This window comes from Sphaerodactylus townsendi, linkage group LG16 (assembly GCF_021028975.2).
Source record: "Sphaerodactylus townsendi isolate TG3544 linkage group LG16, MPM_Stown_v2.3, whole genome shotgun sequence".
Lineage (NCBI taxonomy): Eukaryota > Metazoa > Chordata > Lepidosauria > Squamata > Sphaerodactylidae > Sphaerodactylus > Sphaerodactylus townsendi.
Window position 1 is genome coordinate 19,499,466 of NC_059440.1, and position 24,948 is coordinate 19,524,413.

The window sequence follows — 24,948 nt, forward strand, 5'->3', positions numbered from 1 at the left end:
AAGATCTCAGTGGTTCAGCTGTCCAGCCAACCACCCACAAGGTGCCTGCCACTTAAGAGAATCCTGCAGTGGAACTATTGAGGTTCATTCAGGTGGGAAGGGCTGGGCTTGTCTCTCCCGAGGCACCAGGTCTTGGCAACTTATCAAAGCCTCTCCTGCGAGTTCCTGAAACAGCTGATGTTCTGGCCAGCCCGCCCACGTTGATGCCACAGCAATCTTGATCTCTGCGCCTGTCTCCTGCGTTTCAGCTGTCGGAGGCCCTCGGGCACTGACGGGCGGAAGATTCCTTCTGCTCTCCCTCTGGTATGCAACGTGACTTGTCAAGGCGTCCCATCTGGCTTGTGCAAGAGAGCTCTTTGATTACACATTCAGATCTTTAGAGAGCACAGAGGGCTGAGCTTGGCCGTGCCAGGAAGGTGAAGAGGAGGAAGACGGTCCTCGGCAGGTCTGGTGGTGGATGTCTGCCTCAGCACAGTGATGAAATGAACATGGCCACTTGCTTTAAACTAAATCAGACCATCCAAGTCAGTGTTGTCTCTGAAGACTGGCAGGTCTTTCAGGTCACTGTCTTACCTGATCCTCTTAACAGGAGAAGTTGGGGATTGAACTTGCGGCCATTCACATGCAAAGCAGAGGCTCTTCCATTGAGCCATTCAGTAAGTGGAACCTTGCAGATGTTCAAAATGGCAGCCATATGTACGTTTGGCCACAGTCACATGGGCTGTCCTCTTTTGTGCCTGATGGGGGCCCAAAATGGCTTCTCTTATTCTCCTCAATTTTAGCCTATTGTCACCATACTCTGAGGTAGGTTAGACAAAGAGAGCAATAGCTTGCTTGCTTTGCTTGACCCATAACTCTAATCTAGTCAGGAGAAGCTTAGCATATAGCTTCCCTATAATAGAGAGCAGGCTAATGGGTCGATAATTTGCTGGATCGTTTTGGTCACCTTTTTTGAATATTGGGACCAGCACGGAGGAAGTCAATGCCTTCGGCATTATCCCCTTTTCGTTGATCCTTGTAAAGAGATTTGCGAGCAAGTCTGCCCACCATTGTGGGTTTGCTTTCAATATTTCGGGGATAATGGCATCGCTGCCTGGAGCCTTGTTTGACTTTAAGTTCTGTATCAAGGGGATGATCTCTTGACAATTTACCGAATCCCAGCTTGGACCCACTGGGATTTTGCTGTCGCCATTGGCTTCGTTGGAGTTGGTTTCGGCAAACACTTTTGAGAAGTACTCACCCCATCTCTCTAAGGTGATATCTGTCCTAGGTGGTCCCTGGGGATAGTTTGTCCTGTTTATTATTGACCAGAATTTAGAGAGCAATAGCCAAAGGACACCTAGTGACCAAGTTTTGTGGTAGAGTGAAGAGTCAAACCTGTGTCTCCAAGATCCTAGCCCAACACTCTAATAATCCAACACCACTCCAACCCTATCTCTGCTAAGCCTGTAACCCTATATTCACGTATTCAGCTGCTGGTGAGCCCCATGGAGCAGATTGGTAAACTGCAGAATTGCAGTCAAAACTCTGCTCACAATCAGAGTTCGATCCTGGTGGAAATCAGTTTCAGGTAGCCGGCTCAAGGTTGACTCAGCCTTCCATCTTTCTGAGGTCGGTAAAATGAGTGCCCAACTTGCTGGGTAAACCGTAGATGACTGGGGCAGACAATAGCAAACCACCCTGTAAACATAGTCCGCCTATACCCTGTTTCACAAAAAGATGTTAATAGCTTGTATATTCCTCCACCACAGAACTCAACGTGCCGGACCTTCTTTGTTGTAGAATGCTTCATCTGGATTCTAGTGCTTACCTAACCCTCCCCCTCCAAGTTTGACGGCAGCTGTTCAATGAACTGTAAATGCTCTTGTATCAATGCACCATGTTCAATAAAGCACAAAGTCATGGTTTTGACAAAGGCAGTGAGTAAAAAGAAATGATAGTTCTCACATTCGTTCCGGACTACATTCTAATGTGGAAACATACAATTTTCCCAACCTTTGCACCTCAACTGAGCAAGTTAACAGCTTTATGTGAAACAGATTGTCGTGACGTGAATCACCCCGTGGGTAATTTGAGCCTTGTCTGGCCCTGCCGAAATGCCAATTTCCCCAGCCACGTAATTGACGTATGGTTGGATAACCCCCCATCTTCCAAATAACACGTTGGGGGCATGCCTGTATTTAGCAGCTCTAGAGAGAGTTCCTGGGCTCTGTACCTCCATGCAAACCCAAGCTGTCGTTCCCTTAATCATCCAGCCTCTCCTTTTGCCAAACCTGAACCACAAGCTGCTAATGTCGGCCATCCGGTTCCACCTTCACTGTCGGCGGAGAGTGCTCTTAAATGATGCTCTAACAACCTCTGTAATTACCCGCTTTCTGGGCCTGGCGGTTAGCCCTGCCCTCGCTTGGGCTACCAGTTTTGTTCGGGAGGCAGGAAATGCAGATTGTGGCTAGGGTTTTGGATGTTTGAAAGCTCCACCTTGGAGTTTAAATTTTGATAGATGTTCTCGGAAAACGTGAACCTTTGATCTCCGGGTCTGACAGTGTGGGTAGGTATACAGTAGAAACTAGTTTTGGATGTTCCCTTGGAGCATTTATTATCGGTAAAAGGAGGAAAAAGCAAGGATGGGGAAAAAATAAACGAAAGTTTTGCCTGGACCAGTGGATCGAGCTTCAGTTCAAGATCTTTTGCATTTTAAAAAAATGATTTGATGTTCACATCATCAGGGGTGTGACTTGCCAGGGCTGAGAAACCCTGCGTTTTGAAAGCAGCATCTAGATAAATTATCTTTAACCTCCTTCAGTTTTCTCCTCCTCCCTAAACAAGCCAGAATATGGTCTGAAGTCATGTGGCACAGTAGCTGAAGCAAACCAGATCCAGTGTCTGATCAAGGCCTGGGACTGTGGTGTGTATATGATTCAAGACCAGTGGGTGGAATATAAAGGAGACCTCCATGGGTTCCCTGGAGGTTGGCAACCCTATATCTACTGAATTGTGGCTCTGAGATGAAGAAGAGTTTTGATTTATATCCCTCTCTTTCTCTCCTGTAAGGAGACTCAAAGGGGCTTACAATCTCCTTTCCCTTCCCCCTCCCACACAACAAACACCCTGTGAGGTAGGTAGGGCTGAGAGAGCTCTGAAGAACTGTGACAAGCCCAAGGTCACCCAGCTGGCATGTGTTGGAGTGCACAAACTAATTTGGTTAACCAGATAAACCTCCACAGCTCAAGTGGCAGAGCGGGGAATCCAACCCAGTTCTCCAGATTAGAGTGAACCCGTTCTTAACGACCACACCACGCATGAAAGAACATGGGAGACAGCCTTCCTTCGAGCCATAAGAGAGCAGCTGCTATGGCAGCCAGAGAGTCTCTAAGCCCCTTCCGCACATGCAAAATAATGCACAAATCCACTTTCGCAATTGTTTGAAAGTGGATTTTGCTATTCCGCACAGTAAAATCCAGCTTCCAAATGAAAGTGCATTATTTAAAATGATTCTGCATGTGCAGAACGGGCCTCTGTGTTTCTGATGAGGTTTCTGTAGAAATTAGAGCAGTTTTCTTGCCTCCCTCAGAATCTGCATCCCTTGGATGGCTGAGCTGTAAGCAAAGCAGCTACAGATTCACGGAAAACAGAGGCTCTTCCCCTTCTAGCCAAACAAATCAGCTTCTTCCATACGGCACAAATCTGCCCTTTTGCGGTACTCAGAGTCAGGGCAAATCGACAGAGGTTAAGACAGACAGCGATGTCCGATAGTGAGTAGTCTTCAACCTAAGGAACGGCACAACCACCTCCTTGCAACCGTGTAGCTTATCTCTGGACCCAGAAGACCACGGCCATGTGGTTTTTGACTGCTGTCCTCCTTCTGCATCATGGTGGTGCCTTTAACCCTTGCAAAACTTTTTTCAACCTATCCGGAGACTTTATTATTGGGGGTCTGTTTCCAGTTCATCACAACACAGTGCGGAGGAAGGGGACCCTGGAACCAGAGCTGCCCCTGTGTACAGGGTGAGTGAGCACTTCTATTCCAGGAAGAGGGTTTTGGGATGTTGTTTGTTTATGTTATTTCTAGCCTGCCTTTCTCACCAGGATTGAAGGCAGATCCTGCAGAGAAAGTCAAAGGATGGGACATCGAACAAACAATGCTATAGGATTTGGACTGCAACCCACCAGGAGTCTAAAAACAGAATTGAAGGGAAGCCGAAGTTTTAACACGACACATTAAAGGATGCAAAATTATACAACAGGAACCAATTTACAGTAATAAATAGGATCCTGTTTACACAATTTTGCAGTGATCTTGCAGGTATCTGCATGAGAGATGTCCAAGGAATACCAGTGTCATGATGCGAAGGCAAGAAATGGCAAACCACCTCTGAACATCTGCCTTGAATACCTTATGCAGTCACCATAAGTCAGCTGTGACTTTATGGCGAAATAAATGTTTTACAGTAGTACAGGTCAAAGATCTTCATCCTTTATCCAAATGAACCACTTGGTGCAGCGCAGCCCTATTACCTGAGCAGAAAACCCCTCTTGAATAATTCAGTTTTGCAAAGTTTGTGGAAAGCCAGAAAGCCTTCCTGACCTCCTTAGGCAGGCTGTCTAATAAGGTGGGGACCATAACAGAGAAGGCACATATATGGGAAGTGGTTAATGTTGCCCATTTACAGGTTGGGTTGGACTGGGGGGGGGGGTCACTTGTCTGCTAGTTCTGGTGGACCAGTGTTAGATCTCAGACCTTGAATCAATACTCTGTATTGTTGATCAGCAGCGCTTATTAGAAAGCAACGAAGCACCCAGCTTGGGAAAGTCAGTTCTGGCGAACCTGGCTTTTGCTATCCCCTTTGTTCAGAAACAATCCCCCCTCCGGTTTTCCCAAAGAATGTGAGAATGCAGAGATGAGGCTCTCCAAGATTAGCGACAGATAGAGATAAAGCCACCTGGCCTGCTGCCCCCACAGAGTAACGGAAACATCCTGTTCCCCAAGGGAGCAGAAGGTGTCAGGGGTAAGCCAAGTTATCTGCGAAGCATGTGACGCCATAAAGACGAGATCAAGGAAAGAATGTCCCATTACAGCAATGGTAACATATAGCAGGCTGGGTACGTATATCTTGTAGCGATTACATTGAGATAGGAATGCATCTCAATCAACTAGATACAATCACCGCCAGTACATTTTGCAACAGCTACATTGGGCTAGGTGTGCATTTAAATCACTTAGGTGCAATCCCTGACAACCAGACAACCAAAAGTCAGTGCATTGCTGTACGGATAAGGGCACCGAAGCAGACAAAGAGGGAGGCAGCCTTCCACTTCCTGCCTCAGACTTCATACGGTGATGGTTCCTCGGGAGCTACCTGTCTGCACACGCTCACCCCACAGTCCTGCGTAGGAATGACTGGGCTTTGTTAACTCTGCTTATGCATGTAATAAATGCATATTTTCCAAACCTTTCCATTCTGTTTTCTGAATTTTTTGCCCCGTGTGTATTTTTCACAGGTTAAATCCATGGGGCTATAGCCAGCTGCAAGCAATGCGTTTGGCAGTGGAAGAAATTAACAATTCATCCAGCGTGCTCCCCAATATCACCTTGGGGTACCACATATGGGATACTTGCCACGAGAATATTTATTTGCAAGCTGCTCTGCAGCTGCCACGGGATCAAAAAGGTTCTTCGAACAAAGTGGTTGCTGTCGTGGGACCAGATGAGATCGACATGACACTCCTGACCTCCCGGATCCTCACGTTTTATCGTCTTCCACAGGTGAGTTGGTAAAATGGTCTCCTGCTTCTATTTTCCTTTGTGTTGCTTTCTTTAACATTTTACCTGAGCTTCCAAGGTTTAGAAGGGCTACCCTTGGGTGAGCTGAAATTGTGACTGATCTAGCTGTGCTTCTCAGAAGCAACCAAAGTCGCTGCTCCAGTTGGTCTAGGGATGCTTTATGGAACAATTCCTACCAGTGGGCGGTGCTGTTGCGCCTCTGAGTGTTAAGCAGGCTCCACCCCAGTTTGTGTTCTGTATTCTGAGAGAAGGTGATAGTTTAACTTCCTTTAAATTGGTTGCTTTAAATATTTCATATGTATTATCTGATTTGGTTGATTCTTAACTTACTTATGTTGTTTTAAGTGTCATTAAGCTGCCAAAAGACCCCTTATGTGAGTGGCAACTAACCTCCCACTCAGATAGATAAATACATAAATACAAACATATTCGATAAACCAAAAGAAAATATAAATATAAAGCATCACAGTGTCTTCAAGTAATTAAAATAGGGACATACTCACCCCCTTACATTAATAATGTTCTTGGTTGACATTAGCATTTAGAGCTGTGCGTTTGCAGTGATTCATTGGAAATAAAACAGTGATTTATTGGAAATAAAACAGGACCCAGGCAGATTAGGATTGAAATCTTTCACTTCTCCCTCAAAGAAAAAGTAACCTTTCTGCCCTTCCCATTATCGTGTACTCACAATGGGCAAAAGTTGAACCATTTTGAAAATCTGAGCCTTATCACATACTTAAAAGGCAAACTTTGTCTGTTCATTTCCAGCAACAGAGTCTATCATCAGGGATTGATACCACAAAGGTGTCATTTAAAAAAAAGTCATATGATGCAATCTCCTTGAACAAAAGTTACAGAAAGTTCCGGGGAACCTTGGAATTCTAGACTCAGCTTGCTTCTAGAGTCTAGGCTGCCTAGCCCTCTATATACATGAAGTTATCTTACTGAGCCAAACCATTGGTCTATCAAGATCAATTTTGTCTGCTCTGACTAGCAGCAACTCCCCAGGATATCAGGAAGAGATCTGATATGTGATAATAAGACCATGGAGAAGCAAAGAAGTGAAACTGCTCTCAGCCCACAGTTTGGTTAAATAAATTTAGTGAAATTCCTACATGGTTTTGTGTAACCGTCACCTCTGTTTTGTGCATGTTGCCGTGATCCACACAGTCTTGTTTGTCAAAATGGCAACGAACCTAGCATTAAAAATCTAGTGTGTACTTCTTATTTCATTTAAAATATGGATATCCTACACTAATATGTGGGAGGTGGGTGCTCCTCTCCCATCTGTCCATCCAGCATGGTATAGTGCAGTGATGGTGAACCTTTTCGAGACTGAGTGCCCAAATTGCAACCCATAACCCACTTATTTATCACAAAGTGCCAACATGACAATTTAACCTGAATACTGAGGTTTTAGTTTAGAAAAAACAGTTGGCTCCGAGGCATGCGTTACTCAGGAGTAAGCTTGGTGGTAGTCGGTGGCTTTGCTTTGACGCAACCGTGCAACTCTTCCAACGGGTGAATCACGACCCTAGGAGGGTTTACTCAGAAGCAAGCCCCATTGCCAGCAACCGAGCTTAGTCCCAAGTAAAGGATCACGCTTTAGTTCTTCACATGGGGTTTAACAGTGCTTAACAGGGTTACCTACACTGCTTCCCCAAAACTAGGTCTTAGGTTTAATGCTAATAATCAACCCAGTGGCTCAGGCCAGCCTAGATGTGTGTGTGTGTGTGTGGGGGGGGACTCTGCGCATGCCCACACCCGTGCCATAGGTTCGCCACCACTGGTATAGTGGTTAAGAGCAGTGGCCTCTAATCTGGTGAACCAGGTTCGTTTCTCCACTCCTAAACCTGAAGCCTGCTGGGTGACCTTGGGTTAGTCACAGTTCTCTCAGAACTCTCTCAGTCCCGTGTGTCTGGTGTGAGGAGAGGAAGGGAAAAGGATTTTATAAGCTGCCTTGAGGCCCCTTACGGTTAAGAAAAGCAGGGTATTAATTCATTCAGACTCTTCTTCTTCTTCTTCTTCTTCAGATCAGCTACAGTGTCAAAGACCAGCAATTCTCTGACCAGAATCTTTTCCCCCTACTGTTCCGTATGGTGCCCAACGATAACCATCAGATCTATGGGTTCATTTCCCTGATACAAGCCTTTGACTGGAAGTGGGTTTCTGCTGTGGGCAGCGGCACGAAATCCAGCCAAAAAGCAATCCAGACATTGATTGCTGAAGCCACGGCCAGGGATATCTGCGTCTCCTACCAGGGGGTAATGTCTGAGAATGACAAGATTTCAAAGACCCAACTCCGGAGCATTGTGAGGAACACCGTGAAAGCAAAAACCAACGTCACAGTTGTTTATGGGGAAGAAGACGCCGCCCTTAAATTCTTCCTAACAGTGATTGAGCTGAACGTGATGGGCAAAGTCTGGATTGCGACGGAGACATGGATCTTATCTAACTTGATTGCCTCGATACCGGACATCGGGAAAACTGGCACCGTTCTTGGCCTGACAATCAAGCCCATTCAGTTACCTCAGTTCACAGGTTTTGTTGAGAGAGCCATAGACTGCAGTGTGCTGAGTAACAGAACCAACCAGTTGCTGTTTGAGTCCAAAAAACTGGCTGGAACCAAAAGCTGCGGCCAATCGTGCGATGACTGTCACTTGTCGCCCCAGGATCTAGCTGATGTTTTAGAGTCTTCCATATGGCACTGGTCCTTCTACAGTTATGCTGCCATCTATGCTATAGCAGAGGCTCTTCATAGGCGCCTCAGGTGTGATACAGGAGCATGCCAAGGAGATGAGGAGTTCAAACCTTGGCAGGTATGTGAAAAGGCAGCAAAGAGAAGGCGAATGTATCTGGGCCTGTGCAAAATCACCGGAGAATAAGCAGAGGAAATTTGCATAATGGTGTGAAGCAGCAAAGCTCAATGGCAGCATTAGTACTTTCACACTCAGCTTAGCAGATTTGCTTGCCACTGAGAGAGTGAAAAGTGAAAGCAGGGCAAGAGAAAATGCGTCCGTACAAGAAGTTTTGCTGCGGAGGACATTCGCCTCCACCATGCAACAAACATTGTCTGCATAATCAGCCTAGGTCAGAGGTGGCCAACCAATTGGCCATGCTAGCAGGGGCTGATGGGAATTGAAGTTCATGAACATCTGGAGCACCATAGGTTGGCCACCCCTGGCCTAGGTTATTGTATCTATAGCACAACAGCAATGACTAATTTTTTAAAAAGCCTTCAGAAAGGGGAAAATATCAGACTTGAGAGGGTAATGGAAGCAAAAGGCACCATTGTGGGTGGGACCATTGGAAATGTGCACCTTTGTATCCGGATAGTGTGCCAACATGCTTGAATCATATTCTTCTTTAAAAATCATAGCAAGGATGATTTGGGAAATAGGAGAGCAGAACAGAGGAAAATCTGGTAAGTGGAGAATTAGTGGATAACATCATATGGAGGCTAAAAACAAGGCTCCGGTATGGAAACTGTGGTGGAGCAAAATATCCACGTGGAGGTTACTTGCCCTAAACTTCAAGTTAACAAAGCAACTCCTCACCTATGGCCCAATTCAGGCAACGTCTGAAGATAAAGATTTTCAAGTGAGTGAGGGAATTTGGGTAGTTTCAGTAAAACAAGATAAATGCTGTAGGTTACACCAACTTTTCATAGGGTTCCTCCCTGTGGTGTCGCGGTTAAGAGCAGGTGCACTTTATTCTGGGGAACTGGGTTTGATTCCCCACTCTACCACTTGAGCTGTGGAGGTTTATCTGGTGACCAAATTAGCTTGTGCACTCCAGCACATGCCAGCTGGGTGGCCTTGGGGTTTGTCACAGTTCTTCAGAGCTCTCTCAGCCCCACCCACCTCACAGGGTGATTGTAGTAAGGGTGGGTAGAAGGGAAAGGAGATTGTAAGCCCCTTTGAGTCTCCTTACAGGAGAAAAAGGGGGGGGGATATGAATCCAAACTCTTCTTCTTCTTTTCATTGTTTAGTACTGTCCCCTCTCTCATTTTGCCCACTATTTCCAGGAGCCAAATCAGATATCCTGTTATTTCTTTTTTTGCAGCTTTATGAATTTTTGTCCCAAGTGAACTTCTCTTTGCAGAACAACACCATCAAATTCAATTCACAAGGAGATCTTTTCCTTGGCTATGACGTGCTTACCTGGACCTGGACAAATGGCACGTTTGATCCCAAGACAATTGGCAGTTTTACTTCTGAAAACTTGAACATAGCTAGCAGCCAACTTAGATGGGCAACGCCAGATGGACAGGTAAAAACCACATGAACATCTCAGAAAAGGTAATCAGGCCAAAACAGGTTCAGATCATGAATATCTGAAGCTGCTCAGTGTCAAGTCATGCCTTAATTAGCCTTGTCAAATATTCATATATTTGTTCAGAAAATGAGTGTGCACAATCACCATATTTGTGGCTAAGCAGCAAATATCAATCTCTATGCAGGCAGGTGACTTTGGAAAGGTGCCCTCTTACAAGGTCCTTTCTGCACAGCCAAAATAAAATGTTTTGAGGTAGGAAAATAAAACATTTCTTCCAGGAGTCCCCCCCTCCCCCAGCTTTTTGCACAATCGCCATATTTGTGGCTAAGCAGCAAATATCAATCTCTATGCAGGCAGGTGACTTTGGAAAGGTGCCTTCTTACAAGAGCCTTTCTGCACAGCCAAAATAAAACGTTTTGAGGCAGGAAAATAAAACATTTCCTCCAGGAGTCGCCCCCCCCCCCCCAGTTTTTAGCCAAAAATGTTTTGAAAATGTTTTATTTCCAGCTCAAAACGTTTTATTTGGATCCAGTTTTTTTAGCTTTTTTTGAGAAACATATTCAAAACATCTTGGTTGTGCAATTTTATTTCTTCCACCCGAATTTGCAGCTCCATGTCCCCCACTTCTACTCTGCTATTTTCATTTTTGTATCCATCCACCATTTTCTTCTGCTTGCGGGATTCCCTGGCTGTCCATCATTTTCTAAAGTTTCCTACAGATGTTTTCTCAACTGCTATCATGGCTGCCTGCCATTTCCATCATCGCTGTACGTTAATAAATTAATTATTGCCTACCGATTAGGCGAACATGCTGGGGTTTTAAATTTTGTGTGTTGTGGATTAGATGCTACATAGATTCGACGACATCCAATCAGACCACAGGAAAATCGGCATGTATTCGAGTCCTTGTAGCATTAAATCCACACGTTGGTGTTTTTTAAAAAAACTGTTTTCACCTGAAATGTTTTATTTTTATGGGCACAAAAACGATTATTTTCAAAACATGTGCAAAACATTTTAAAAGCTTTGTGTGGAAATGGCCAAGTACTATTAATTGGAATGGAGCTTCATGTTGAGAAATTAGTTGGTTGCACATCAAGGCAACATGTACCCTATCAGCCTGTAGTGCACCCTCTTCCACATCATATTTTCCCCAACAAATGTATGCACTTCACCAAATGCTTCCTTTCTAGGCTCCACAATCAGTTTGCATCACAGTATGTGAAGAAGGCCAGATCCAGAGCAGGCAAACTTTGGAGGAATGCTCTTGTCGCTGTGAAGACTGTCTGGAGGGGACCTACCCAAATAAAACATGTAAGAACAAAGTCTGGGGAGCTGAACAGTCTTCTGTGTTTGCATCTGTGCAGGACTTTGGGACATTTATTCAGGAACGAAAAGTATGACTCTCACCGTAAGCACAGAGACTTTTGCACTGATATGAATCATAGTTTTCTTTCAAATTGGCATCAAAATTCATAGCACCACCACCAGTCAGAAAGGGGGGGATATAAATCCAAACTCTACTTTTTCTTCTTCTAATTTGAGAGAACATGGAGAAAAGAACAGGGCAGGTATAAATGAAATATATCAATAAGTAAACTTACATTCTGAGTAAACGGAAACAGTTTGGCCCAGGGATTAAAAGAGAGAAGTAGATGCTAAGGGAACCTCAAGGGAAAGGGAATTCCAAAGTCAAGGTGCCCCTACCGAAAAATCCCTGTCTATAATTGCCACTGCCTTACCTTTGCAGGAAGAGCAGAGAACAAAGCTTGTGAGGCAAATCTTAACTGGTGGGCTGGACAATATTTTGCATTTAGAGAGCACGCAGCCAGCACCTCTGATACATGGCTGATAGGGGAGAGGCACCCAACTGTAAAATGATTGCCACGGGATGCTGGAGCCTCCTATAATAGTGACATCTGTTTCGAAATGAACACTGTTGGGTTTTGGGGAAGGAGCTCCAGGGAGCTGGAGGAAAGCCAAGACTGGCTCATTGTTTTGGAAAAGCATCAAGCGGGTGCCAGGAAACACAGCACCAGAGGCGTATCTGGGGAAAATGTAGCTTGGTGCAAAATCTGCGTTTTCTGCCGCCCATTCCCGTACGGGTGGCTGCCTTCCCCCACCAAGACCAAACAACATTTTTTGCACCAGGTCTTCAAGTCAGTGTATGGACCTGGGGGGGAGGAGGAGGGGTACGGGGGAGGGTTTTCTGCCTTCCACGTGACTAAATGGCTGCAGCCCGGGGACATTTGATCCCATATGTCCCCCTGGGCGGTGCGCCCCTGCGCAGCTGTGAGCCACCACAGCACAACTCTGCAAATCACAGCTCTAAGCTAATTTGCCTCTTCCCTCTCCCTTCCAGATCTGGATGTCTGCCTCCCTTGCCCAGCGGGCACCTGGTCGCCAAAGAAAAGCAAACGGTGCTTCCCTCCCACCCTTACTTTCCTCGACGTTAAAGACACCATCATCTCCGCCTTGCTGATTCTGACCCTTCTCGACTTCCTCCTGCTCCTCGGCTGCCTGCTGATCTTCGCCAACTACTGGCAAACCCCCGTGGTCAAAGCAGCGGGAGGCAAGCTGGCTTTCGTCATGCTGGGCTCGCTGCTGGCGTGCTGCACCTCCACCAGCCTCTTCGTCGGGAGGCCCACCTGGCTCACCTGCCTCATCCGGCAGCCCATCTTCGCCGTCTGCTTCACCTTGTGCGTGTCTTGCCTCTTGGTCCGCTCCTTTCAGATCATCTTCATCTTCAAAATGGCTCGCAAGCTCCCCACGATCCACAGGTACTGGATCAAGTACCACGGGACCTTCTTCTTCGTCAGCATCAGCACCGGGGTGCAGGGCGTGGTTTGCTTCCTCTGGCTCTTTTTCTCCCCGCCGTCTTTGCACGGAGACGTGGTCAGCAAGAAGGAGGTCTTCCTCCGGTGCTCCGAGGGCCATTTCCTTGGGCTGGGGGGCGTGCTGACCTACATTACGGTGCTGTGCGGGGCCTGCTTCGTGTTTGCCTTTTGGGGGCGGAACTTGCCCAAGAACTACAGCGAAGCCCGCCTGCAGACGGTCAGCATGCTGGTGTTTCTCATGGCCTGGGGCTGCTTCATGCTCATTTATACCACCACGGAAGGCAAAGGGAAGCAGATCGCGACCCTTCAGATGTTCACCGTGCAGACCAGCATCTATGCCATCCTGTGCACCTTTTTCCTCCCGAAATGCTACGTCATCCTCTTCAAGCCGCAAGCCAACACGGTCGCTCACTTCCAGACCTGCATCCAGACCTACACGACCACCACTCGCAACTCTGCCAAGTAAGCCCGTTTTTCGCAAGGGGTCACCCCAGCAAAGGCCCTGCGGCTAACTTGTCCAGTAAGCCACCCAATACCAAAAGTGCACCAGGGAATGCATACTGGCAGCTCTCTTGCCCCTCTCTGGGAAGCGGGCCGGGCATGAGGCACAGTGACCATTTGGCCAGCTCTTGTGCTAGCAGTGGAAGTTAACCCCCTGACTGTTTTTATCATGGTGCTACTAAACTAGTCAACTGTGCCATATGCCCAGTGGCCACTGCGATGCCAGATGCAGCAGAAACCCCAGGAAAGGAAGCCACAAGAGACCCAACCCTCTGGAACCCTTTGCGGGCCTCTTGCTCGTTTCCCCCTTTGTGTCCTCAGGACACAGATGAAGACCTGATTTCTCAAAAAAAGCTCGGGTGACTTTGCAATGCAGCACCTTCAATAAAAGATGATTTTTTTAAAAAATGCTTCATGTCGCCATTTTATATTGTTTGTTTCTAGCTTTGTTATGCTGCGTTAATCTTATCACACTATTTTGGAACTTCTTGAGAGGCCACTCAGTGTAGTCAAAAGGCACGTCTCAAACTCCCATGAGCGTTGATTACATTTGTGCCTGACGCCCTGGCTTGCAGCAGGAGAATTGACTGGACCACTCTTGACGGCAAAGGATACAAAGCATGCCAATGGCCCAGCTCGTACTGCTCTCCCTCACCTGCTGGTTTTTAATGTGCCAGAAATTTTCACACTGGGAGAAACACTAAAAAGCTGCCCCCCCACCACCCCATCTGGAGCTAGAAGTACAGCCTCTTCCACTGTGTGTGCAGCTAGACCTGACCCAGGAACTTCTGAGGTTGCTCCGGGAGCTGCGCTTGGCCTCATCACAGATCCAATGCCACACTGAGCTGAGGGAGCACTGCCCTGGCGCATAGAAACATAGAACTGGAATGCACCTCAAAGGACATCTAGTCCAACCCCTGCACAATGCAGGCAATATCTGCCCAGAGGAAGGCAAAGGACTTCCAGGACCCCTGGCCAGTCTGGCTTGGGGAAAAATTCCTTCAGGGCCCTGAAGTGGCAATTTGCCTGACCCTGGGCAGGCAAGAAAGCACAACAGTCGAGGGCCGACTCATCCATTCCTGCCCTCCTTTTCATGACCTGCCGAAGTTCACAGTCATGGCCATCTAGCCTCTGCTGAAAAACCTCCAAAGGAGACGCCAGGAAATTGCATTGTCTATTCAGTATCTATTAAACTGGCCTGGGATTGCTTTTTTCTGCTTGCTTCTCTGCACAGGTCATGAATACCACAGACAAATTATTATTATTAATTATTATTATTAATTATTGATGATGATTTGGTATATTGCCCAATCCCCGAAAGGCTCCCGGTGGTGTCAACAGCACCTGATTGTGAGAAAAAGCAGCCCTCTCTCTTGAGCATTTTGGATTCTATTCAGCAGAGACGGCCGTGACTCTTCTCGAGGTCTTCCTGATCAAGAGTTTGTTTAAAGAAGCCACCGAACGACACAGAAGCCGCAATCAGCTCCCTTTTTGCATTTCCAGGCTAATGTGCATTTCAGCAAGACAAAAGCAGCGATCCGCAGCCCGCTCTCTCTCTTCCTTGTTAATGCATATAAATGGGAGGAAAATTAAAATCAGGCGTGATTTGTGCCTAACCAACATGAAAAATGTCTCCCGGCCGTGCCCAAACACCCTCTTGCTCCGAAGCCAAGAATACATCTGCGGATGCAAATGACCGTTCCTCGGATCATTGCTGGCCTCGTATTTGCATGGGCTGAACAGTCAAACCAGTTCATTTCCCATGCAAACCTCTCGAGTTTTACATGGAGGTCAAACAAGCTGCTTTGCATCCACTGCTCGGACATGACACGAAGGGCAGCTGCTTTGACTCCCTGCCCTGGCCAGTTACTTGTGTCCTGACAGTTGCCAACCTCCTGGCGACACTCGGCAATCTCCTGCTATTACAATTGATTTCCAAGTGACCAAGATCAGCGTCCACAGAGAAAATGGTTGGATTGCAGGGTAGGGAACGATTTTGTCAGGTCTCAGAAGCTAGGAAGGGTCAGTCCTGGCTGGTATTTCAATGAGAGACCACCAAGGAATACCAGGGTTGCAGTGCAGAAGAAGGTAACGGCAAACCATCTCTGTGCGTCTCTTGCCTTGAAATTCCCATAGGGGTCGCCATAACGTCAGATGTGATTGGATGGTACTTCACACACACAAAGGTTTACTGAAGAACAGGCAGGAGGATGGGGACCAGGAAAAGCAGTATCCCCACAAACAACAAACGCGCTGCATCAACCGCTGCTTTATCAATTGCGCTAAGCCCACATATAAAGTGCAATACATAAAGTGCAACCAGTGAAAAGTGCAAACAACATCAGAACCTAGACTCTTACAATACTACACATATCACATCACCCTACAACATAGTCAAGGTGACTAAACGATGTCTTCTTCACTCGGTCCTATGTCTTCGTCCGTATAGGTACTTGGACGGGACCTCTTCTTTGAAGATAATCAATCACTTATCAATAGCTGCATATACTGCATTCAAGTCAGTAGAAGTAATGTGATATGTGTAGTATTGTAAGAGTCTAGGCTCTGATGTTGTTTGCACTTTTCACTGGTTGCACTTTATATATTGCACTTTATATGTGGGCTTAGCGCAATTGATAAAGCAGCGGTTGATGCAGCGCGTTTGTTGTTTGTGGAGTTGTTAACGTTGCATCCATTGAGAAAAAGCAGTATCCCCCCTTCAAAAAAAATAAAGCCACAAGACAACTGCAACCAAATGTTTCTTTTATTTATGGTGATCTCAGGAAGGCAGACACCACAGGAGGGATACCCAGATCAGGATGTTTTTATTGCTGCATTTGCTAAGGGATTCTAAGATGACAGCTATGATCCCAAACTGTTTATTTTGGTTCTGGGGCAAAACACAACCGGTGGCTTCACAACAGCCGAGTGAACAAACTCCCATTACCTCCACAAGGGAAACACAAAAATAAGCGGGCGCGGAGTTTCGCTCTCTAATCTTTCAGGACCAGGGGAGCTTTCACCTGCTCGGCCACCTCCTTCCCCAGTAGGTTTTCCACAATAGCCAGGCCAAACTCAAAACTGGTCCCCGGCCCCCGACTGGTGAGAATATGACCATCCTTTTCCACACGATTCTCAGAATATTTGTAGTGACCTTCAGGAGAAGAATGAGAAGAGAGACGGAAACAGGTTGCATAACAGAGACTAGTCAACTTGACTGGCCAAATAGACCCAAGCTCTTATTTAGGAAATGCTCTTGCACTACATTGTCCTCACCAACTGCTAACCATGGGAGTATTCAGTTCTGGAGCCTACGATGTAAAACTGAATTGCAGATAGCCCTCCAGGTAGGCCGTTTTGCATGTGGTTTGACAGAGAGAGAGAGAATAGTTTTTAAGTCCCAAGTTCATGACCTTAAGCAGAAGCACTCGTTTTTTAATCTATGGGCAGGAAACAAGGGGAAGGCTCCTTGCCAGGTCCAGAAGACAGGCTGCTGGGAGGATGAATCCTATTTATCCCCTTAACTCAGACCTGGGCAATATACGGCCCGCGGGCCACATCCGGCCCGCCGGATGACCCTGACTGGCCCCCCTGCCGTGCTGGGGAGCGAGGCGCCTTTGAAAGCCCCGCAGAAGCCGGCAACCAAGGCAACCGGCTTCTGTGGGGCTTTCAAAAGCACCAGTCGATGAAAAAAGTAGGTCAAGGGACTTAAGTCTCCCCACTTGCTTGATTGTCACAGTGTACAACTAAGCAGGTAGGTTAAGCCTGTGATTCTTTGTGCCAAATAGTGTTGTATGCAGAACTGTAGCCACTGATTCCAAGTTGATCTGTGCACCTGTCTGTCACTTATCAGCCCCTATTATGCAGAATTGAGTTCAGCCTTTTGGCCCGGCCCTCCACAATATTTTCTGTTTCTTATGCGGCCCCATGGCAAAAATAATTGCCCACCCCTGCCTTAACTCCAACTGGACGTAAACATTTACTGCACTCTGCCATTGTTAGACTAGCTGCCACTCTCTGTCTTTTCCTTCTCTACCATTATAGTGTGTGGCTTTTAGGACAGGTGTCCCTAACTGCGTTGGACCCTTTGGGAGACAGCTGCCAGAAAAGAGGGATATAATTCTCTCCACTTGCCCACAGCATTGTCTCCCACTCGCTACGTTCTCAAATTCCTGGCTGTCTTCTTTCTATTGTACCGCTACTGAGTGGCACTTTGAGGGAAGGGGGTCTTTCCATTCCGGTGGCTACAGCTGCAATCTGTCAAGCCACGCAAAAGTTTAGAGTTGTGAGAGCTTTGGAGTTTCACTGATCTGTCTGAGCAGAAGTGGATGCTCGCTCAAGCACAGGGCCTTTTTCTGCTTTCAACTTTGGCAGAATCCGACTGCCTCTTTCCATACGCGGTCCCCTTCTCCGACTTTCGCCCCTTTCTGTGCTTACCCCCATTCATCATTTTCTCTTTGGCCAGAGGGTGTGTTGTCACGTTGCTTCCAAATCCTATGCCGTGTGCCAGCAGAGCAGTGGGCCCTAGGAAGCAACAGGGTATCATGTTAGGCACCTCTGTCCATGGTCTATTATTATTATTATTATTATTATTATTATTATTATTATTATTATTATTATTATTATTATTATTATTATTATTATTATTATTATTATTATTATTATTATTATTATTACTAATTATATTTATAAACCGCCCTCCCCCAGAGGGCTCAGGGCGGTGAACAAGACAAATAGATAGAGCATGATAAAATCCATAATATCAAGATTTATATAATCATTAAATATGGCTCTATATGTTAAAACAACCCCATTAAAATGCAGCATCCTAATATCAAATGTACCGATGGCGTCCTACTAATAATCCCCTAAGAGAGAAGGGGAGAGGGAGGGGGGGACGGCAGGGTCCACAGATGTTGTAAAGAAAAGGGGAAGGGAAAGCGAAAGGGTTGAGGACCTGCAGCTGAAATCTTAAAACTATACTTTTCATAAAGGGTAGAAGACTTGTTATTTCTTCCATGTCTACTGCGCTGGAGGTGCAGAACAGAGATGCCCAACCTTTTTAAGCGCGGGGAATTTCTCAAATTCTGAGAAGGGACAGCAGGCATCCTCACACAATGGATGGCGCAAAGAGGGTGAAGGAATCAGCAAACAGAAATCAGTGGGGTGGGGGCCTATCACAAAAGTCAGGAAACTCCACGCAGGGCTGGTTCCAAATCTTGGGGGTCCTGGGCAGAAAGAATTTGAGGCCTCCTTCCAACTGCCAGCCAACGTCACCCCGTCCCACACCCTTGCTTCTCCAACTGTGTGCCCCTCAACCACTGTCCAACCATGTGTATGCTTTCCCACCACCTGTTCTCCCAGCCATGTGCATCACCTGCTCAGTGGTGCTAGGAAGCACGTGCAGCCAGGTGGCACTACAGCCATATAGGCAAGGAGGACAGTAGCAGTGGGGCCTGCTGGGAAGTCTGGCCCTTGGCCGCTGCCCCAGTGCTGTAACCTCCACACAATTAGACAACAGTACAAGAGCAGTGTCTAAGACAGGGGTCTGCAACCTGCGGCTCTCCAGGTGTTCATGAACTACAATTCCCATCAACCCTTGCCAGCAAGGCCAATTGGCCATGCCAACAGGGGCTGATGGGAATTGTAGTTCATGAACATCTGGAGAGCCGCAGGTTGCAGACTCCTGGTCTAAGAGGACGCAGGGACGCCTTCTGGTTTCGGAGGGCTCGTGGTGGACAGAAGACCCTCATTTCTCGTCCTCTTTCACAGCAGTCAAGCCAGCTCCACATCAAGCCTGGGGCACCACATATGTTTTACACGAGTGGCCAAAAAAGATCCAGTTACCAAGCGGGAATTCTCCTCAGCCAAGATCAGTTAAAGCAGCGCCGTCATCAACATGAGACTTGTAATTCTAGCCTCAGAGTGTCTGAAGGCCAAGTGGCAACTGGAGGTCAAATTAAAAAATAAATCATACGGCAAGCACAAGACTGTTTCTGAGAGAACGAGCAAGCAATGAAGAGAACTGGAGCTAGCTGCTAACTGGCAGAGGATCTGGAATGCCAGCCTAAAACAAATACCCGGCTACTTCAGAGTAAGCCATGCTAAAATAGCTTTGGGACGTGGGAAGGGTGCTCTACTATTAAGCTGTATTTACCAAGCTACACCATACCATCAGGTACAGGTTAGAAGTGACACAATCCCCCCAGAAAACATTCTATTCACATTAGAATTTAATTGACACCATGCTTGTATTCTGCTTCTTCTCCAGGAAGCTGCAATAGGATTCAATGGCCTTCCCCATCCCTGGACACAGACCCACTCGGCCTTCGAACAGGAAAAACAGTGGGCACAAGAAAGTAGTAGGAATTGGGCACAGCAAGGCAGGATGTGTGCCGGGAACGACGACAACTAGTTCTGCATTTGCTTTTGATCTTAGGGCCGTTCCACACATGCAGAATACTGCACTTTCAATCCACTTACAATGCACTTTGAAGCTGGATTTTACTGTGCGGAATAGCAAAATCCACTTGCAAACAATTACAAAAGTGGATTGAAAGTGCATTACTCTGCATGTGCGGAAAGGGCCTTGATTTTTCAATCCAACATGGCAATCATCACTTTTGAGTTGGCCTACGCCATGGGTAGGACTTAAGGTATCTTTGTGATTCTCAGCATGCTCAACGAACAGAGTCCCCTTCATGTTGGTTTGCTGAGATCTCCACCATGCTGCTTGTTCAGCCCGCAGGAAAAGCCTTCGTAAGCCAAAAGGAATGACCCAACCAAAGGTATATCAACTTAGCCCCTCCAGGTAAACATTAGTGGAAGACAACGGGATCCAGCACCTGCGCAGATAGCTGCGATCAGCCCTTTCCTGCCATCCTGGTCCTTCAAGACATCCTTCACAACAGGAGACTGCAAGAAAATTAAAGTTGGGTTTCATCAAGGTATGGTTTACCTCTGGCTGTGTCCACAGAAAGGATTAAAGCAAACAGTCCAGTTATTAGACTTTTACCCATTGAAACACTATTTCTAGGGCAAAGCTTTTCAAATACTATAGTATCCCAGTCAAGTGCTACAACTCTACCATTTGTGCAATAGAAGGGGCCTCCTTTGTCATGGGATAGGCAGGGGTTTTTTTTGTGGGAATAGTTCAGGAATTCAGCCCTCGACTATAAATGGAGATCAAGTAGAGCGGGTGGCTAGTTTTAAATTTCTGGGCGTTATGATTAAAGAGGACTTAACCTGGGGCATATAGACTGCCGCGGTGGTTAAGAAGGCCCAGCAAAGACTGTACTATCTGAGACTTTTAAGGAAGCAACAACTGGATGGAAAACTCCTGGTGTCCTTTTACCGCTGTGCTATAGAGAGTGTCTTAACCTACTGCATCTGTGTATGGTTCTCCAGTTGCACAGTGGCAGATAGGAAGGCACTCCAAAGGGTGATCACTACTGCACAAAGGATTATCGGCTGCCCTCTCTCCTCCTTGGAAGAACTCTATAATTCCCGAAGCCTAAAAAAAGCCCAAAATATTCTGAGGGACCCGTCTCATCCAGCACACTCTCTTTTTGAACTGTTACCATCTGGTAGACGATACAGGACTATCAAATCTAGGACAAAGAGGCTTAGAGACAGCTTCTACTCTAGAGCTGTGGTTATGCTAAACTCCGCGGCTTCGTGTTGATGTGTTTGGGGCTGTGTAGGGATGGGTGGAGGAAGGGGGAAGTGAGGATGATGTATGAGTCTGTATTGTATGAAATTGTATGAGTATGATGTATGAGTCTGAAATTGTGTGCATCGAGGAATGCTGCTGTAAATTTCGTTGTGCGTGCACAATGACAATAAAATGCTTATGCTTATGCTTATGCAAAGGGTTATAATACAAGACCCGCAGTGCAATCCTAAGGGGAATTACACCAGTCCAAACCCATTCATTTCATTGGACTTAGACTGGAGTAACTCTACTTAGGATTGCATTGCCAATCATCTTTTCCTGTTCAGGATGTTCTTTCGACAAAGACAGGAATTCCAGCATTTTTGCACTTGGTCAGGTTTTTACCTCCGACAGGTTTTGAGCTCCCAAGTTTCCTCCTGGCAAGACCACCACATCATAAGGCCCCTAAAAAAAGGAAGAGCGTCCATAATGACAGAGTATACCTCCAGAGGAAAGGACAAGTGGTGGGATTCAAATGATTTAACAACTGGTTGTTTTCAAGCACCATTTTAACAACCGGTTCTGCCGAAGTGGTGCGAACCTGCTGAATCCCACCACTGGAAAGGACCCATTTCACTGAACAAAGCTATGAGCAAAGCAAAAGTAAAGAATCTTTGCAAACAAACTAATCTCACACATTGCTTGTCTTTGGTTATGATCAACTCATTGTTTGTTTGCGGCATTCATTCCCCACTCCTCTGCTTTTAAAAAAGCCCTCAAGGAAACTGACAAGTACAAGTTTATTTATGGTCTTAGACCAAACATTTGAAATATAATTTAAATAGTAGAGAACTTTAAAAACCATCTTAAATAACTAATATAAAATACTAGTTTAAAACATTAATCTTTCTGCATTTCAGCAGCAGCGGAGTACGACCAAGATGGCAAGAACTTTTGATGACAATTGTCAGAGTCTATTTAAATAAAATCACTGGACCCTTTAATTCTTATTTTCAGATTTCTTCAATTTACAAAGATATAAACAAAATCTGGCAACTGACAATGTTGTATTAAGATCAACTCCCATTAGAAGACATATTAACTTATATTTGTTATTGATACCAATGAGCCTCTCCGATATCGGGCCCAAAAGGGGAGAAGTTGACAACATTATTTGTGCGGGGTTTTTTTTGTTAAAGCCACTTGTATGTTGCACGGTAAAAGTGTGATAAATGGCATGTTATTCTGATTAGGATGGTAAAGCCTACAGCCTACAGAGCAGTCAGAGGCTAGCAGTACACGATTCATGAGGAAGACAGACCCCACATAGTTCAGCAAGACTAACCTCTTTCCGGGCCTCATCTAAACTCCTATCAGGGCAAATGACGACGTCACGGCTACACTGCACGGGCTCTTTTCCAGCCAGGCCAGCTACTGTCACCTTGATCTGGTGAGAAAAGAAACAACATTATGGGAAGGACAGAAGGTCACCATTTGGATGTGGCACTGAATGGGTTGGAGAGGCCCTCTAGGACACAGGTGTCAAACTCACGGCCCTCCAGATGTTGTGGACTACAATTCCCATCATCCCCTGCCAGCATGATGCCGGCAGGGGATGATGGGAACTGTAGCCCATAACATCTGGAGGGCCGTGGATTTGACACTTTTGCTCTAGGATAACTCACTGGCCACTGTGCGAGATAGGATGCCGGACTCGATGGACCACTGGTTAGATCCAGCAAGGGTCTTTCTTGAATAACCCCCGAGTGGTTCTGCTTCCCTGCAGACCTTTATTTGAGAGCTCACAAGGGCACGCCAGTCACGTCTTCCTGCAAAGTAGCTGGTGCTTGAGCTCCATATACTTACGCCTGCCCTTCTCATGACATCTGTGGGGATAACCGTCTCCATCTCCTCGGCTCCTTTCGCAAGAATCACCAGGGCTCGTTTAGAGGCCATTTTGAAAGCAGAAGTCGGGTGAAAAGCACTTCCTTACTAGGGTGTAAGAGCCAGGAGAAACTATTAGGATGGTTCACCAAACAATACTAGCCTCAGTAAATAACATACTTTCTTTACAATGGCATTTGGTTTCTTTTTTCAATTTTCCTCAACTTTTCTCACGGCTTCTCAAATAGTAATGCACTGTGCATTGCAGGACACCAATTTCATGTAGCAATCGCTGTTTTAAATTAAATTAATATTTTAGAGTTTATGGGGCTGAGTTCTTGATGTTAGGTATTATTTATTGGTTGTTATTTGCTCGCCCCTCTTGTTATTGTGTTTTATGTTGATGTTGTACACCGCCCAGAGCCCTCCGGGGATGGGGCGGTATACCAAATTGAATAAATAATAATAATAAAATAATAATAATTGACTTCCCCCCAAAATCAACTTTGAATCTCCAACTGGTGCAGAATGGCACAGCTTGGCTACTATTGGGAACTAGACAGACTGGGCATATCACCTCATTATGCCCATATGTTACTGGACATAATCTGAGGTATTGGCTATCACACACAGAGCCTTTCATGACTTTGGCCCCTCTTATCTGAAGTGTCAAAAAAGTAATGGTGGGTGCCACGGCTTTCCACAGGCACCATGTTGGGGACCCCTGTCCTAAAGGAAGCAGCAGTTGGGACCTTCTTTTGGGATCTAGTCAGGATGAGGGACCAGACAGGCCTTCATCGGGGAGACCCAGCGAGCGGGTGGGTGCTAGGGCAGCCTTCGGTGGGAAGCAGCTTCAAGCCACATATCAAGCATCTGAAAAGTCACACGCGTGGCTCTCGGATGCGTCTCAGCTCCGCACATGCGGGGCTAGTGACGCACAGGTTAAAGGGAGGGGGTTTCTCCTTCGCCCACCCAGGGAGGGAGCCGTACCACAACCGCTGAGCACCCACGCCCCTGGTGCCGGGGAAAGGGGGGCGGCAGGGCGGGCTTGTGCAACACGTCACCCTGAAGCCCGTTCACACGCCCCCTCGCACGACTTGCCATGCAGCCCCCAAAACCTCACGCGCACAGAGCGGGCTCTGCTGATGCACGCCTCCCTTAGCACTTCCCCGCCCCCGGACCGTTCTTACGTGCAAAGCAAAAGCCGAGGACGCCGACCCACTTTTCCGCGCGCTCGGCTGACCTTTGCAGTAGATTCCTCCCCCCAGAATGGACCAGTCCTGGGAGTGCCCGCCCCTTTTAACCCGTTCCTTGCTAGTCATGGGGTGTTAGCTGCGCATCTCGCGTTATTCGGGTTCCTGCCACCCGTTTTCGCTCTCTCTTCTTTTTGCACCAGGTCATTGGTGCCTTTAGCCGCCCCCCCCCCTTGGCCTGGCTCCCCCGGGACCCCCCTCCCCCCGTCCTGATCGGGTACCGCAGCTGATGAGAATCTGCCCCACAGTGCTCGGGAGAGCCCCCCAGTCCCTCCCCTGGACCACTCCACGCTGACCGCCGCCTTCGCACGAGCCCGCACGTGGATGTTATTGAGGGGGGGGGATTCCGTTATCTTCCCGAGCCTCTTGGAGCTTGGCAGCCCCTTTGGACAATGTAGCCGAGAGCCCCTGGGCGCCACCTTCGCACGAGGCCCCACGTCGAGGTTGTGGCGTGTCCGAGCCTCTTTGGGCAGGGGAGCCGCTGGGGGTGCTGCTGCTGCCCTCCAGTGGCCAAAGGTGTGAAGTACAAGCGCAACCCTTCTCCCCACCGCGGCATTTCTCTGGCTATAGTTGCTATAATGTGGCGTGTTGGGGCCTCTTTGGAAAGGGGAGCCGCTGCGGAGGACTGCCCGAGAGAGTGCTAAGGCTGCTGGAGATTGTGCCAAGGCTGTCTGAGAGCGTGGTAACTCAGTCCTAGAGCGCGCTAAGGCTGTCTGAGAGCGCGCTAACTCTGCTGAAAAGCGTGGTAACGCTGTC

The 24,948-nt window shown here is 47.0% G+C and overlaps 1 protein-coding gene across 3 annotated transcripts; it reads right to left on the minus strand.

Annotated features, from left to right (window-relative positions):
- Positions 1-16,147: 16,147 nt before the first annotated feature.
- PARK7 (Parkinsonism associated deglycase) lies at positions 16,148-24,294 on the minus strand. Of its 3 annotated transcripts, none has more exons than XM_048519542.1 (7): positions 24,130-24,294; positions 22,922-23,047; positions 22,401-22,502; positions 21,461-21,520; positions 20,247-20,316; positions 17,839-17,925; positions 16,148-16,555 (listed from the first exon to the last, which is right to left on the minus strand). In XM_048519542.1, exons 2-7 carry the CDS (start codon positions 23,009-23,011, stop codon positions 16,395-16,397), a joined length of 570 nt encoding a protein of 189 aa, XP_048375499.1. In that variant the 5' UTR covers positions 23,012-23,047; positions 24,130-24,294; the 3' UTR covers positions 16,148-16,394. The 3 variants fall into 3 exon arrangements, with proteins under 3 accessions (XP_048375499.1, XP_048375501.1, XP_048375502.1); XM_048519544.1 differs by having other exon boundaries at positions 24,041-24,159; XM_048519545.1 differs by lacking the exon at positions 24,130-24,294 and adding an exon at positions 23,930-24,064.
- Between the last annotated feature and the right edge of the window lie 654 nt (positions 24,295-24,948).